The sequence below is a fragment of the Haliotis rubra genome, unplaced genomic scaffold, assembly GCF_003918875.1.
Source record: "Haliotis rubra isolate DU_JTF1 unplaced genomic scaffold, ASM391887v1 Scf711, whole genome shotgun sequence".
In the NCBI taxonomy this organism is placed as follows: Eukaryota; Metazoa; Mollusca; class Gastropoda; order Lepetellida; family Haliotidae; genus Haliotis; species Haliotis rubra.
In genome coordinates, this window is record NW_025767426.1 from 78,879 (window position 1) to 93,172 (window position 14,294).

Below are 14,294 nucleotides of genomic sequence, written 5' to 3' on the forward strand. Positions count from 1 at the left end.
TACTGTTCACTACTGGGATGTCTCTTATTTACTGTTCACTACTGGGATGTCTCTTATGTACTGTTCACTACTGGGATGTCTCTTATGTACTGTTCACTACTGGGATGTCTCTTATGTACTGTTCACTACTGGGATGTCTCTTATGTACTGTTCACTACTGGGATGTCTCTTATGTACTGTTCACTACTGGGAAAACTATTCAACAATTAACGTGAAATAGAACGTTGAGACAACGTTAAATACGTTAGCATCAAATTGTGGCGACGTATAAATGACGCATCACAACGTCAGACTACAACGTTGTGACAACGTAAGTGGGAGTCCACAGAATAACGTTGTAATAACGAAAGCATAACGTTGTGACAACGTGACAACGTGAAATTGTTAGCTGGGTTAATTTGTTTGCATAGAATGGCTTCAGACCAATGTATTCAACGTAGCTTGGTACATACAAATAGTGGTCAGGCATGCAGTTGCAAACGGGAGGTAGTACATACAAATAGTAGTCAGGAAAGTAGTAGGAAACAATCGGTATTAAATACATGCAGTGGTCCGGCAAGTAGTAGCAACAATAGGTAGTACATACAAATAGTGGTCAGGCAGGTAGTAACAAACAATAGGCAGTACATACAAATAGTGGCCAGGAAGGTAGTAGCAAACAATAGGCAGTACATACAAATAGTGGTCGGGCAGGTAGTAGTAAACAATAGGCAGTACATACAAATAGTGGTCCGGCAAGTAGTAGCAAACAATAGGCAGTACAAAAAAATCGTGGTCCAGCAAGTAGTAGCAAACAATAGGCAGTACATAAAAATAGTGGTCCGGCAAGTAGTAGCAAACAATAGGTAGTACTTACAAATAGTGGTCAGGCAGGTAGTAGCAAACAATAGGCAGTACATACAAATAGTGACCAGGCAGGTAGTAGCAAACAATAGGCAGTACATACAAATAGTGGCCAGGCAGGTAGTAGCAAACAATAGGCAGTACATACAAATAGTGGCCAGGCAGGTAGTAGCAAACAATAGGCAGTACATACAAATAGTGGTCCGGCAGGTAGTAGCAATCAATAGGCAGTACATGCAAATAGTGGCCAGGCAGGTAGTAGCAAACAATAGGCAGTACATACAAATAGTGATCAGACAAATAGTAATTTAACAAACAATAGGCAGTACATACAAATAGTGATCAGACAAATAGTAATTTAACAAACAATAGGCAGTACATACAAATAGTGATCAGACAAATAGTAATTTAACAAACAATAGGCAGTACATACAAATAGTGATCAGACAAATAGTAATTTAACAAACAATAGGCAGTACATACAAATAGTGATCAGACAAATAGTAATTTAATAAACAATAGGCAGTACATACAAATAGTGATCAGGCAAGTAGTAATTTAACAAACAATAGGCAGTACATACAAATAGTGGCCAGGCAAGTAGTGCCAAATATACACTGAGTCATCAATGCAGGTAATCCGAACATAACATTAGAGAGAAGAGGAACATCAGATTTGATTATTATTTTACATGTTTACTTTGGAAACAGGGGAAATGTTCTGTCTGGCTGTACCCATGTTTGACTGATAAAAAGCATGGGAAAACACCATTATTGAAGCTGAGCTGTAATAGTTCCGGGTGCCGTTGTACAAAGCAATCTTAGAGCCACGATGATTGTAACTCCCATAGTTTAGCATTAGCTAAGAGTCAAGGTATCTGGTTACATAAACACAGTATAGGTATCTTAGCAACAAAACATGTCGTGAAAAGAAACATCATTATGTGTACAGTATTGATGTTGGCCATTGAACACACATATACATCACACAGGTTACACCATCAACTGTAAACCTTGGCTGCGATGTAAGTATGCGTCAAAACTATACAGATCTTAACAATGTGTTGTTGCTATCCGTCCATAGTTACCACCAAGGCTGATATACTAATTATCTACCTTAATACCCACGTATACAAGTAGACATTAGAAGGGGGGACATAAACGTACTCTGTTTGCAAGCCTTTACAAGGTAAGTGTTTGTTGGTATTGCCATTAACGCCCTGAAAATCCGCCATGATGGTTGGATATTCACAGCAGTGAGTGAGTGATTAAGTATGGTTTTACGCCGCTTTTAGCAATATTCCAGCAATATTCCAGCAATTTTCCAGCAATATCACGGCGGCGGACACCAGAAATGGGCTTCACACATTGAACACATGTGGGGAATCGAACCCGGGTCATTGGCGTGACGAGCGAATGCTTAAACCACTATATTCACAGCAGGCTCACATTGACTTCGATGAGTGATATTAATTTGAACCAATACAGTCCTCTCATTTCAGGATCACCTCATGATATTATTAACAGATTTATTATTAATCTTACATGACTAATATGGTTTTGTCAGATCATATATGGCACATACGATGGTGTGATTATGTAAAATCTAACATCCTGCTTAATGACTGCTGATGCCTTTAAAGGATGGGTAAGAATTTTCCTCTTTCTAGGAAGTTACAAGGATTAAGGATATTTCATACCGTTAGTTATATTCGATGGCTATGTCTACAGATATCAGCGATAAGGTTATGACACGGTAAACAGATAGTGAAGTAGGAGACTATTTTAAGCCTCATTACAACAATATGTCACCATGACAAGATGGATTCTTGAAACATTATCTACCCTCAGACATTTCCTCTCTACTGGAACGTGGATATCTTCATAAATATATCGTGACCAGCTGTCAGTTCGTGAGGAAATACTACAAAAAATAATTTTGTTTAGTAAACAGGACACCTTAAGTACTGATTGAGTAGGTATTTCCGGCTGCTGGTCTGTCCGGATCTACAATGTTCGCGGCAATGATCTTGATGCCTTGGAAGCTCCACCCTGTACTCACTGTACGTCTATCAGTTCCTGGTGGGCCGTGGAGTTGTTTGTTTATGTATCGTCTTACTTGGCAATATTATTATATACGGTGGCGGCCTGTAAATAATTGAGTCTGGACCAGACAATCCAGTGATCAACATCATGAACATCGATGTACGTAATTGGGATACGATGACATGTGTCAACCAAGTCAGCGAGCCTGACCACCCGATCCCGTTAGTCGCCTCTTACGACAAGCATGGGTTACTGAAGACCAATTCTAAACCGGATCTTCACGGGTCGAAGAGCCTACTGGTTGAAGTTTTGATTGTCAAACCGAGTTTTCGATTCCCCGAATGTAGCTCATTTTGGTGACAACTGTGTAAACTTGATAAAACCCAGACTCACCTCTCTTCTAGAATGTATGATCTTAACGGACGGTGCGGTAGCCCAGTGGTCGAAACATTCGTTTGCCACACCGAAGACCCGGGTTCAATTCCCCACAGTTCTATATAGACACACAGTAAGTTCTTTGTTCCCACAGATGGCACTAACTAGTGATGAGATATTATCAATCTTGTAGACACGGTCCAACACCTTTAGAAACATTACTGAATACCGGATAATGGCTCATTTGTTACTTTGTAAATCGGGGTGGTGGGGTAGCCTAGTGGTTAAAGCGTTCGCTCGTCACACCGAATGCCAAGGTTCGATTCCCCACAAAGGCACAATGTGTGAAGCCAATTTCTGGTATTCCCCGCCGTAATGTTACTGGAATATTGCTAACAGCGGCGTAAAACCCATCTACTTAGTAAATATGAACTTACACATCGCATACCCAAACATTGTTTGAATAGCTGTGCAGGACACGATCATATTGTATGGTGTTTATATAAAGTGTTTTAACAGTGTACGTCATGCTGTCATACTTCGGAAATGACGAACGGATCCTCTTTTGACCGGAATTAAAAAAATGAAAAAAGAACCCAGTTCGTGATATCTCTATAGAGGTAGTTCATTGTCGCTGGAATGTTTTGTAAGCAACTCCACGCGAAGGTTCTAAACCTATAACGGTAATATCGGCAAAGGTGATGTCGTAAGTTTAAGTGCACAACGGTTCAGCCTGTATCTGTCAACAACCAACTACAAATAGCTGGTTATGTCACATTAGTACGTTAGTGTTGCAGCATGTACAATGGTATTGAGGTAACACAGTGTAGTACACACCATTAAGAAAAAATAAACCACAACGTGTATAGTGTTGGTATATCCTCACACAGAAAGACGTATACAATACACGCGCCACACCTTACCAAACAATTAACTTCCTTCGTTTCATGTCAGAGGTACACAACACGAATAAACATGTACTCGGTAAAGTCATACACATTCAGCTGGAAATATACCAATGAGACTAAGCTGGTAGTGTGTCTCCCCCACCCAACCCCCTTCCCCAGATCAGCTGATAAATGGAGGCCGATAAGTCAAGCATGAGCGCTAAACCGGAAGGTAACGTGGTATAAAGGACCCCACTGGTAGGTATAAGTCACGCCATACGCCTTACTCCTCTATGTATATGTCTGTCTTTAGCCCGCTCTGTCATTCACCAGTCGCCATCTACACCACACTCAACACGTGTCCTACTGTGATCTCAAGAACAGCAGCAGTACAGGTAGGGATAGACATGAAAAGTCAAATTCATATCATACCGTTTACTGAATATGTATATTATTATGTTATTGTAACTGTATGGTATGGACAGTGGGTCGATATCAATAAGATCTAAGTGGTAATACGTTTATGTTCAAAGGCGATACAACACTTAAGTATTTCTTCCCAGGGTATTCATAAACAAGAATCATTATCTAGGTCAGGACACGCTTGAGTTGTTTCACATGAATATTTCAGTTGACTTCAGGGTTGTCCGTTGCAACCATATTGTTGTAAATACAATGACATTCACGACGTGGAATTGATGTGCTTTTGTCTTCACGTGATGGCCGTAATGATTGCCACAAGGTAGATGTTTATATAGATAAGTGTTTCTTCGTGCTTGGGCAACATGGCCAACTCGCCTCCAGCACCAACAGGTCAGTCAACAGGTTAAAAGTTCACAAAGACAAAGTCGTTAATTACTCTTATAACAGTGCCAACATTACTATCATTTTCTTCACTTTTTTATCTCTTTGCGTCCCATACACACAGCGATTATCGGTTTAGTAGACTAACGCTTAGTCTCTGAATATACATGTGTTTAATTTTGATTGTAACAAACAAACCCATTTAAATTGAAAAGGAGCCCCAGGGAGACCTGAGATTCAGACATGTAGAAAGCTAGACTTGCTTCATTTAGGGCTTTAGCATTGCAGGGAGGGTTTGGCTGTAGGGAACATATCATGGTTCAACGACTGTGAGACAGACAGACTATCGGTGTAGGTGCATTGACGATCTAGACACGAGTTGACCAACCCAAAATACTTAAGAAGACAAACCAACAGGAAGTGTAACATTCCTGCGGCATTTATGATCTCCAGTTAGCTAACTTTCCCTTTCTTTGGCTACCCAGCATTGTCAACCTTGCATAATATCAAACTTGTATTATCAAACTTGCATAATATGACTAGTGCGTCATGCGGGCATCGACTTGCTTTCAAATTCGGACATGAGATCTCGGGTATATATATAGGGATAGCTCGTCACTGTGGTATTCCTGTTTTGCCTGAGATCCTGTCAATTTGTATTTGAAGGTAAGTCGCATTTACTTGTTACTTTGTCATTTTGTTAATTCTTCATAAAGTCCTTACAACCGTGCTACTCTTCTTTAACAAGGAAAGTATCTTACTTTAATCAACATGCTGTACGAATTTTGTACAGTTAGAATATACAAGTCCTTTAGTAAAGGGAGTCGAGGCTGCTTACAACCAGGACTGGTACAACGTGCATGGCGTTGCCATTCACAATTCAATATGTCTATATTATCTCTATCTTGGTCTTGTTATTTCAACTGAATAGCATTTGTCTTGACCAATAATTCTGCATTACCAGTTAATTGAATGTGAGTCCTTTACCTTCCTTTAAATGTAATAACTGACTGACTGAGTTTAGTTTTACGCCGCTTTAAGCAATATTCCAGCAATATCACGGCGTGGGACACCAGAAATGGGCTTCACACATTGTGCCCATGTGGGGAATCGAACCCGGGTCTTCGGCGTGACGTAAATGTAATAAAGATTCCGGTTTTGCCTAAGATCCTCGAGCTCTCTGTTTGTATTTAACAACATTAGAAACGCACCACCTATATCATACGAAATATCCCCGTCTGACTGAAATGTACCCATGATATCTGAGCATCGTCGGTGTATTTTAGTGTGATGCGTTTCTAATGTTGTTTAGTATATTTGAAGGCGTGGTGATCCCGGGGCTAATTCCCCGAAAGTAACTCTAGGTTTGAACAGTCAAACAAGACTGTTTCAATATGTTGACAGCGGTATATATTATCTTAACAGATAGTCGGAAAGTGTTGATGTCCTGGGGTATCATTTCTTCGGGGCCAAATAGACCGTGAAAATTAAGTAATTACTCACGTTAAAGTTATCAGAGAAAATTCTTCCTTCTATTTTTAGACGTTGAAGTTTTCTGTGACGTGAAGATGACTGACTGACTGAGTTTGGTTTTACGCCGCTTTTAGCAATATTCCAGCAACATCACGGCCGGGGACACCAGAAATGGGCTGCACACATTGTACCCATGTGGGGATTCGAACCCGGGTCTTCGGCGTGACGAGCCAACGCTTTAACCACTAGGTTACCCCACCGCCCCGACGTGAAGGTGATGTTAAATGAGCGAATGTGTAGACATGGAGAAAGGGTTCTAGTCAAACACACCATTCGTACTCTTGTACGTCAATCTCATTTGTACTTTAAGTTACATGTTCACTTAACATTCATATCATTTTTGTATATTTTTCTGAAAATGATTGATACCATTACTAATGTAAACTGAGTGATTGTTATAAACCTTCATCAGAGCGGGAAGGTGTGGAATCCGAGAAGGGACATTGTCGCTATGTCACATTTGTCGCCCTCTCAAAAACAAGTACAGTGAGGCAAAATAAACAAAAACGCGACACCCGACATCGCGACAACGCGACATTTCGCCCATTTGTCGCATTGTCGCGATGTCGCGTGTCGCGTTTTGGTTAATTTTGCTTGTATTTGAGAGGGCGACAACGCGACAACGCGACAATGTCCCTTCCAGGATTCAATAGGAAGGTTTATCAACTAGTTGAAAAGAATATTATTTACAAGGGCATTAGTACGGATTCCTAGAAGGGACATTGTCATTAAGTTGTTGTGAAGAGTAGAATAGTATTTAGAAAATGCCGTTTTAGGCAGCATTTCCCGGAAAGGAGATGTTATATGTTAGTTGCGTCACGTGATATGTACACGGGAAAGGGAAGTATAATACATTATGACTTTTAATGACTTATTGTGACGTCAGCGTATTGTTTGTAAACCTCAAGGTCAGTATAATGAATTAGATCAGCGGACGGAAATAGGTGGGAATATGATATTCCCCATCTCAGCGTGGTTTCTACATTAGGACATAAAGAAAAATAATAGCACATGTGGCTGTTCGTTATTACCCGTGGTGGGGCGATCGTACAATTGAGCTAAAGGAGAGTTGTGCTTTAAACATATTGATAATGAGTAGCCTCGGATGAGACATAGAGATATGTGTTCCTAAACTGCCATTTCCTTGTTAGATACGAGTACCTGAGCATGAATGTTTATAACTGGGTCAATACAAGGGTGGTAAGTCGGGGGGAATATGAGACATCCTGTTTCGTGGTTGACAGAACACGACACCGGAATATACATCGCGCTTAAGAAGTGGGTGACAAATCTCATAAATCGATTGACAGATCCGTCATGGTTAGCTACAGGATAAACACTATGTGAGTGTTTAAGAATTTAAGGTCCTGATCTGAATATGTATACTGCTTGTGTAAAATCCGGAAACAATGCGTGATGGAAGGTTCCATTGTAGAGCTGGGACTGTAAGGTTACATTGAAATATTTTACATTTAAATTAAACATTATACATCTAAATGTCTCTTCTCTCTCTCTCTCTCTCTCTCTCTCTCTCTCTCTCTCTCTCTCTCTCTCTCTCTCTCTCTCTCTCTCTCTCTCTCTCTCTCTCTCTCTCTCTCTCTCTCTCTCTCTCGACTTGCCGTAATGGTGAAAACAAACATTTTGTGTCCCCCGACAAAACACTGGAATACATACAAACGTAAAAACCATATACACTCACAGACAGACACATAGACATGCATGTACACATACACACACACACACACACACACACACACACACACACACACACACACACACACACACACACACTGACACACACACACACACACACATACATACATACATACATACATACATACATATACACACACACATACATACATACATACAGACACACACATATACACACATACATACACATACATACATACACACACATACACACATACATACATGCATACAGACACACACACATACATACATACATACATACATACATACACACATATACATACATACATACACACACACATACATACACACACACATACATACATACATACATACATACATACATACATACATACATACATACATACATACATACATACATACATACATACATACATACATACATTCACACAATTACGTTGATCGCTGGATCATCTGGTCCAAATTGACTATTAACAGACCGCCACCATATAGCTGGAATATCGCTGAATGCGGTGTTGACCAACAAACATGTACAAACAAAACCAAATTGACTACATTAATGCCCGTTTTCACTGGATTATTTGGTCGTTATTCCATTAATACCTGACGTCGTCATATGGCTTGAACATGGCTGGGCGAGATGTTATGTAACGTTCAAACCTTGCCTATAAACGGCGACCCGTGGAATCATGTCACTACTTGAACCGACGTGTATGCGCTGCGGGCGGTAACAGTATTGTAATCTAGCACGTGTATCAATATACCACATCTAATTGGATTTATGGATTGATATGGTCACCAATATGGATTACGGAAGTTATGCTCCAATTTACTAACATACCCTGGCAAGGTTGTAAAGATTAAACAGTAGCACAATCCTTGCTTGTTTACCTATGTCCAACAACGCCAATTGTGTTGCTTCGTTGCATGGGGTATAATCAGAACAATACTATTACTATGACGTGCGAAGTCTAATCAAGAGCGAGGCATTTTGGCAGCATGGAGTCTTACATGTAATTTAAAAGTAAGATTATTGTGTGTTCTTGTGGAATTGGGGCTGTGGAGTAGCCTAATGGTTAAAGCGTTTGCTCGTCACGCTGTACATCCGGGTTCGATTACCCACATGGGTAAAATGTATGAAGCCCATTTCTGGCGTCTCGCTGCCTTGATATTACCTTACTCAATCACTCTTATTTGATCTTCCCGAGAAGTATAAAACCAACATTGGTTATCTTATGAAAAACAGACTCGTGAAGATCCGGGCTGGAATTGATCTTCAGTAATCCATGCTTGTCGTAAGAGGCGACTAACGGGATTGTGTGGTCAGACTCGTTAACTTAGTTGACACATGTCATCAGTTCCCAATTGCGTAGATCGATGCTCATGCTGTTGATCACTGGATTGTCTGGTACAGGCTCGAATATTTACAGACCGCAACCATATAGCAGGAATATTGCTGAGTGCGGCGTAAAACTAAACTTACTCACATAATCCTTGAACATAATGTCACGTATGACACCTTTACTTTCAAGATTGTGTTTTAAATCAATAATTCACATTCGAAAGAAAGACAAAATAATTGCCAAGTTGTTTTTGTCAGATGCGTGATTGCAGTTTTTGTTATGTATTTGTATTTGTATATTTGTAACTGTTTACAATATCACCAGCAATGGGCATTTGAATATTCTTCAGCATTCTTCTCTAAATGCTTGTTCCATAACGCTGCTGATCGCAGAAATGTTCTCTGAGTCATAGATACGATTCTAGATCATTCAGGCGATGAGGCAATCGTGCCAGACTGAGTACTTCTGACAGTTGATGGGTGCTTCATTTAGTGATTTGTGATTTCTACATTCAGTGTTAACCTGGTTAGACCCGAAGCTTATGGAACACGCTCTACGAAAACCGATAACCCTTAAATGGCCATGAAAACCATCCTCATCACAAATTCAACACAAGCCTGATAGCTTCTCCGAAAACGTCCAGCACAGAGAACACACCAGGAACTGATTCAGAAGGCAAATTGGTTTGTTTGGAGACCGGCGACTTTCCTCGCCCAGTGTTTGTGTAGGACATACTATGCAGTTTAACTCCAGTTCTCGCTGACCCAATCTGACCTTACTGGAGGTTTGTTTAAAGGTGAAATGGCAAAGGAATGGCTCAGGGAAAATCTTAATCAACATGTTATGTTGTTAATAGGTGTTCATTTACCGCCATTAAATGTTGTTTTTTGGTAAATATTGATAGCTTCTATACAATCGTAATTCTAACTCTAATTACACAATACGCTACCTATAAAATGTAAAAGATGGTGTTGCAAAACATGAGCAATTAGAATTCGCGATATCTTTAGCTTGTCTCCGAAACAACATCATGGACGTGGACTGCAGTAACAGACCCCCACTGTACAGAAGTCACGAACTTTATCATACCATATCTAACGCCTACGACTGTGTATATGTTGCCGTGGATACACCCGCGTGACGTCACAATCAACATATGGACGCTACGTAGACAGAAATACCTCAGCAGGGGTCACTCGGTACGCGGTAGGCGAAAATAAATTAAGAAGTTAGGTGTGTAATTTGCGGGTACAGTTCTCATGTCAAGTATCACTCCACTGCCTCTGCTTACCCACACCCTTTTGTTAACAGACAGGAGGAACCCTTTCAATGTCAAACATACACTTCAGTCTAGCGTCACTTTAATATCATTATACTCATATACAAATATTTGCAACATGTTCAACATATATAACGCATTAGTCTTTACGTGTACATTCATCCCTCCAGTTTATCACAAATTTCATTCTGGACATATGCAATCATTGAGAGTAGAGTGGATATTTCGTTAAAGGGGCAAGGTTTACACATCCATACGTTTAGCTACGTTGTAGGGCATGCAAGGTTATGTTCTGACACCCACTATTTTCATAGCAATGCATATTTAATTCCTGTGGTTGTTGATAATGTCAAAAACTGGGAGGATCTGTGTAGAGAACACAACACGGTATGCTAAATAATGCGCGCGCCTAAGTTCCAATCCCATTTCCCTGTTTTGTTCGCCACGTTAAAGGAAACGATTTAATGTCATTCGTATGTGGGAAGAAACATTCACTTCTTTACAACTTTTTTTAATTTTAAAACTTTAAAAAAAAAAAAGGACGAATCTGAAAAGAAAAGGAACTGGTTTCATGATATTCTGACTGTTGTGGCCTCCCACCTGTATGCTGTGTTATTAAGTGCAAATAGCTGCGTGAGTGAGTGAATTTAGTTTTACGCCGTTTTTGGTAATTTTCCACCTATAATACGGCGGGGGAAACCAGAAATGGCCTTCACACATTGTACCCATGTTGGGAATCGAACCCAGGTCTTCGGCGTGACGAGCCAACGCTTTAACCACTAGGCTACCCCACCGCCCCGTTATCGTAGCAGCTGCGTGGGGAGACTACATTTGTAACACAGTTTACTACCTTTTTATAACGAACACGATTACAACACAATGGCGGATATACAGTGCTGTTTTTGGTCTATATTATATCTCATAAAAGTCGAAAGGCGTATAACAAACTACGGTTATTACAAACCGTAGTTTACAATAATTATATTTGTTACGATTGAAAAAGGATGGCTAATTCCACAAAAGAGATGTTAACATTACCTAAAAGCTAAATAGTTAAAAATCAAGTAATTTGATAACCCCCATTCGTGTAGTATATACTGCACATGAATGAAAAATTGGAAAGGGGATGCCCTTAAAACAAAGAGAAGAGCGAATGGCATTGTGTATAGGGACAGTTTTTATTACGGAAATGGTGTTTTGACGTCGGTTTCAGAACGGAAACACAATTCATTGAACAATGTGTACAGTATCATAGCCAAGAAACCTCACCTTTTACACATAATAGAAAATCGGCATTAACTTACAAAATTGCTAAGTCATTTTACATGTGTCATGGAATGAAAAACGTGCATATAGCTTACCCCTTGTGGAAGAAATAATTGCAAGTTAATGGCGATATGTCTTCCTGGCTGGAACGCGGTGGTTGCTGGGGGCGCACTATAATTTATGTCTGTGACGTCACTGTAGCTGGGGATCTCCCTTCGTTTTGAAGGCTGTGCATGCTGAACAAACTAAGCTCGCCATGGACACTGGATTCAACAGTCAGCATAAATATATGCTCATCTAAAAAAAAGTTAAGGACCACCCGAATTTTCAATATTAAAGTATTTAACAGTCCATATCATGATCCATATGATACTTAAATACTGAATATTGGGGTGGTCCTTAAATTTTGTTGTTGAGTATATGAAACATTTGAACATAATCATAAACATTGTTCTCTTCTAGCTTGACATTTTAGTCAATAAAAAGGAACTGTGTACATGTATGTTTATAACCGTGAAATATTGCACTTTATAACACTGGGACAGTTTAAAGGGATGTTTAATAGTTATTCTATTTTCCTTTCCGGTTTCCATTCTGAGACCTGATCTGCATCCGCAGAGTAGGGATAACTTGCGGAATCATATTATCTGGGCGCGCATACATTTCCGGATTTATGTTCTACTCATGTTTCTTATACTTAGAAAGTATATGACTTAGTGATCCCATTGGTCATCGCGACAGCGGCCACGTCCTGGGGCTACAAATCATACAACACATCCCCAGGCATACAGCAATCCACCATATTCCCATGTGTGATGATGGCTGTCGCTAGTCATGGACGGTTTCGTACTTGCTATTTCAACTTTGAAACGGATGATATATATTATTATTATGGTTCAAGGATATATAGGTAAGTCCTTATTTATGCGTACACACCCTCATTTTGTATACTTGTATTCTACTATGCATGTATTGTACACGTACTTCATAGTCCCAAAACATTCAAAGTAAATTTCAACTCTCCGTTTTTTAATCGTAGAATATGTGTAATTTTAATGTATGGCTAGGTATATCTCAATTGCTAACAGCTGAGGGGATGATGTAAATCCAGCTGGGGTCTATGCAGGAAGCAAATGTACTGTAAGTCCCTATGGTCCCTAGTATGGTGATCTACCTTCAGTTGTTAGCGATCTATAGCCCATTTTTATATTGTGTTGTCCCCTATAGTTAAAATGGTTTAGATTCAGTTACTAGTTTTACATATATATCTGTGATATTCTGGTTGTTTTGCTGTCCTTCGTCGGCAGGTTTTTTTATAATATACATGTATTTCATTTCAATATCAAATGTTCTCGTCACGATATGGCTGAAATATTGCCGATGTGACGTTAAATATTAACTCACTCACTCACTCATATTGTATTGAGCTCTGTGTGCGTGAGTATGGGTGCGTGCGTGAGTATGTGCGTTTGCCTGTGTGTGCGTGTGTATATGCGTATGCGTGGTATATATACCTTGAATACCATGCATTATGTACTGTTGGAATATAATGTGCATATACATGTATATCTCAAAAAAACTTAATTCAACTTTGTTCTCTTCCTCGCTTGTACTGTTGCGGATATAATATTCTAAGCTGCCCACACGTAGATGATGCTTTTCCCAATGTCCCGGCTTATAGTGAAGCTGTATGAAGCTATTTCCACAACAGAGGACCATGCTCTGCATGTCAATAAGCCTGTTCGTGACAGATACACGCCAGTATGTACACACGTGATGATTATCGTCGCGATTGGTGCGTGGTCCTCCATCCTGTATTGCCTGATGAGTAAAACACCTGTAAACATGATCAGTAAACATGATCAGTAAACATATACAGAAACGTGTGATGAAACTGTCTGTACTTTAGTACAGGTGTTCCTGTTGTTGCTGTTATAACAGTGTGTACTTTAGTACTGGTGTTCCTGTTGTTGCTGTTATAACAGTGTGTACTTTAGTACAGATGTTCCTGTTGTTACTGTTATAACAGTGGTACTTTAGTACAGGTGTTCCTGTTGTTGCTGTTATAACAGTGGGTACTTTAGTGCAGATGTTCCTGTTGTTACTGTTATAACAGTGGTATTTTAGTACAGGTGTTCCTGCTGTTGCTGTTATAACAGTGTGTACTTTAGTACAGATGTTCCTGTTGTTACTGTTATAACAGTGGGTACTTTAGTACAGGTGT

The 14,294-nt window shown here is 39.8% G+C and overlaps 1 protein-coding gene across 3 annotated transcripts in view; it reads left to right on the plus strand.

Annotated features, from left to right (window-relative positions):
- Positions 1-4,341: 4,341 nt before the first annotated feature.
- Positions 4,342-14,294, plus strand: part of LOC124259172 (cytosolic phospholipase A2-like) — a 40,691-nt gene continuing 30,738 nt past the window's right edge. Inside the window, exon 1 of one of the 3 annotated variants that reach the window (XM_046693270.1) lies at positions 4,342-4,408. Coding sequence is in view for 1 of the 3 variants with exons in the window: in XM_046693268.1 (XP_046549224.1) it covers positions 12,886-12,980 (95 nt within the window). In the remaining 2 variants the exon portion in view is untranslated. The other 2 variants (XM_046693269.1, XM_046693268.1) reach the window with 2 other exon arrangements.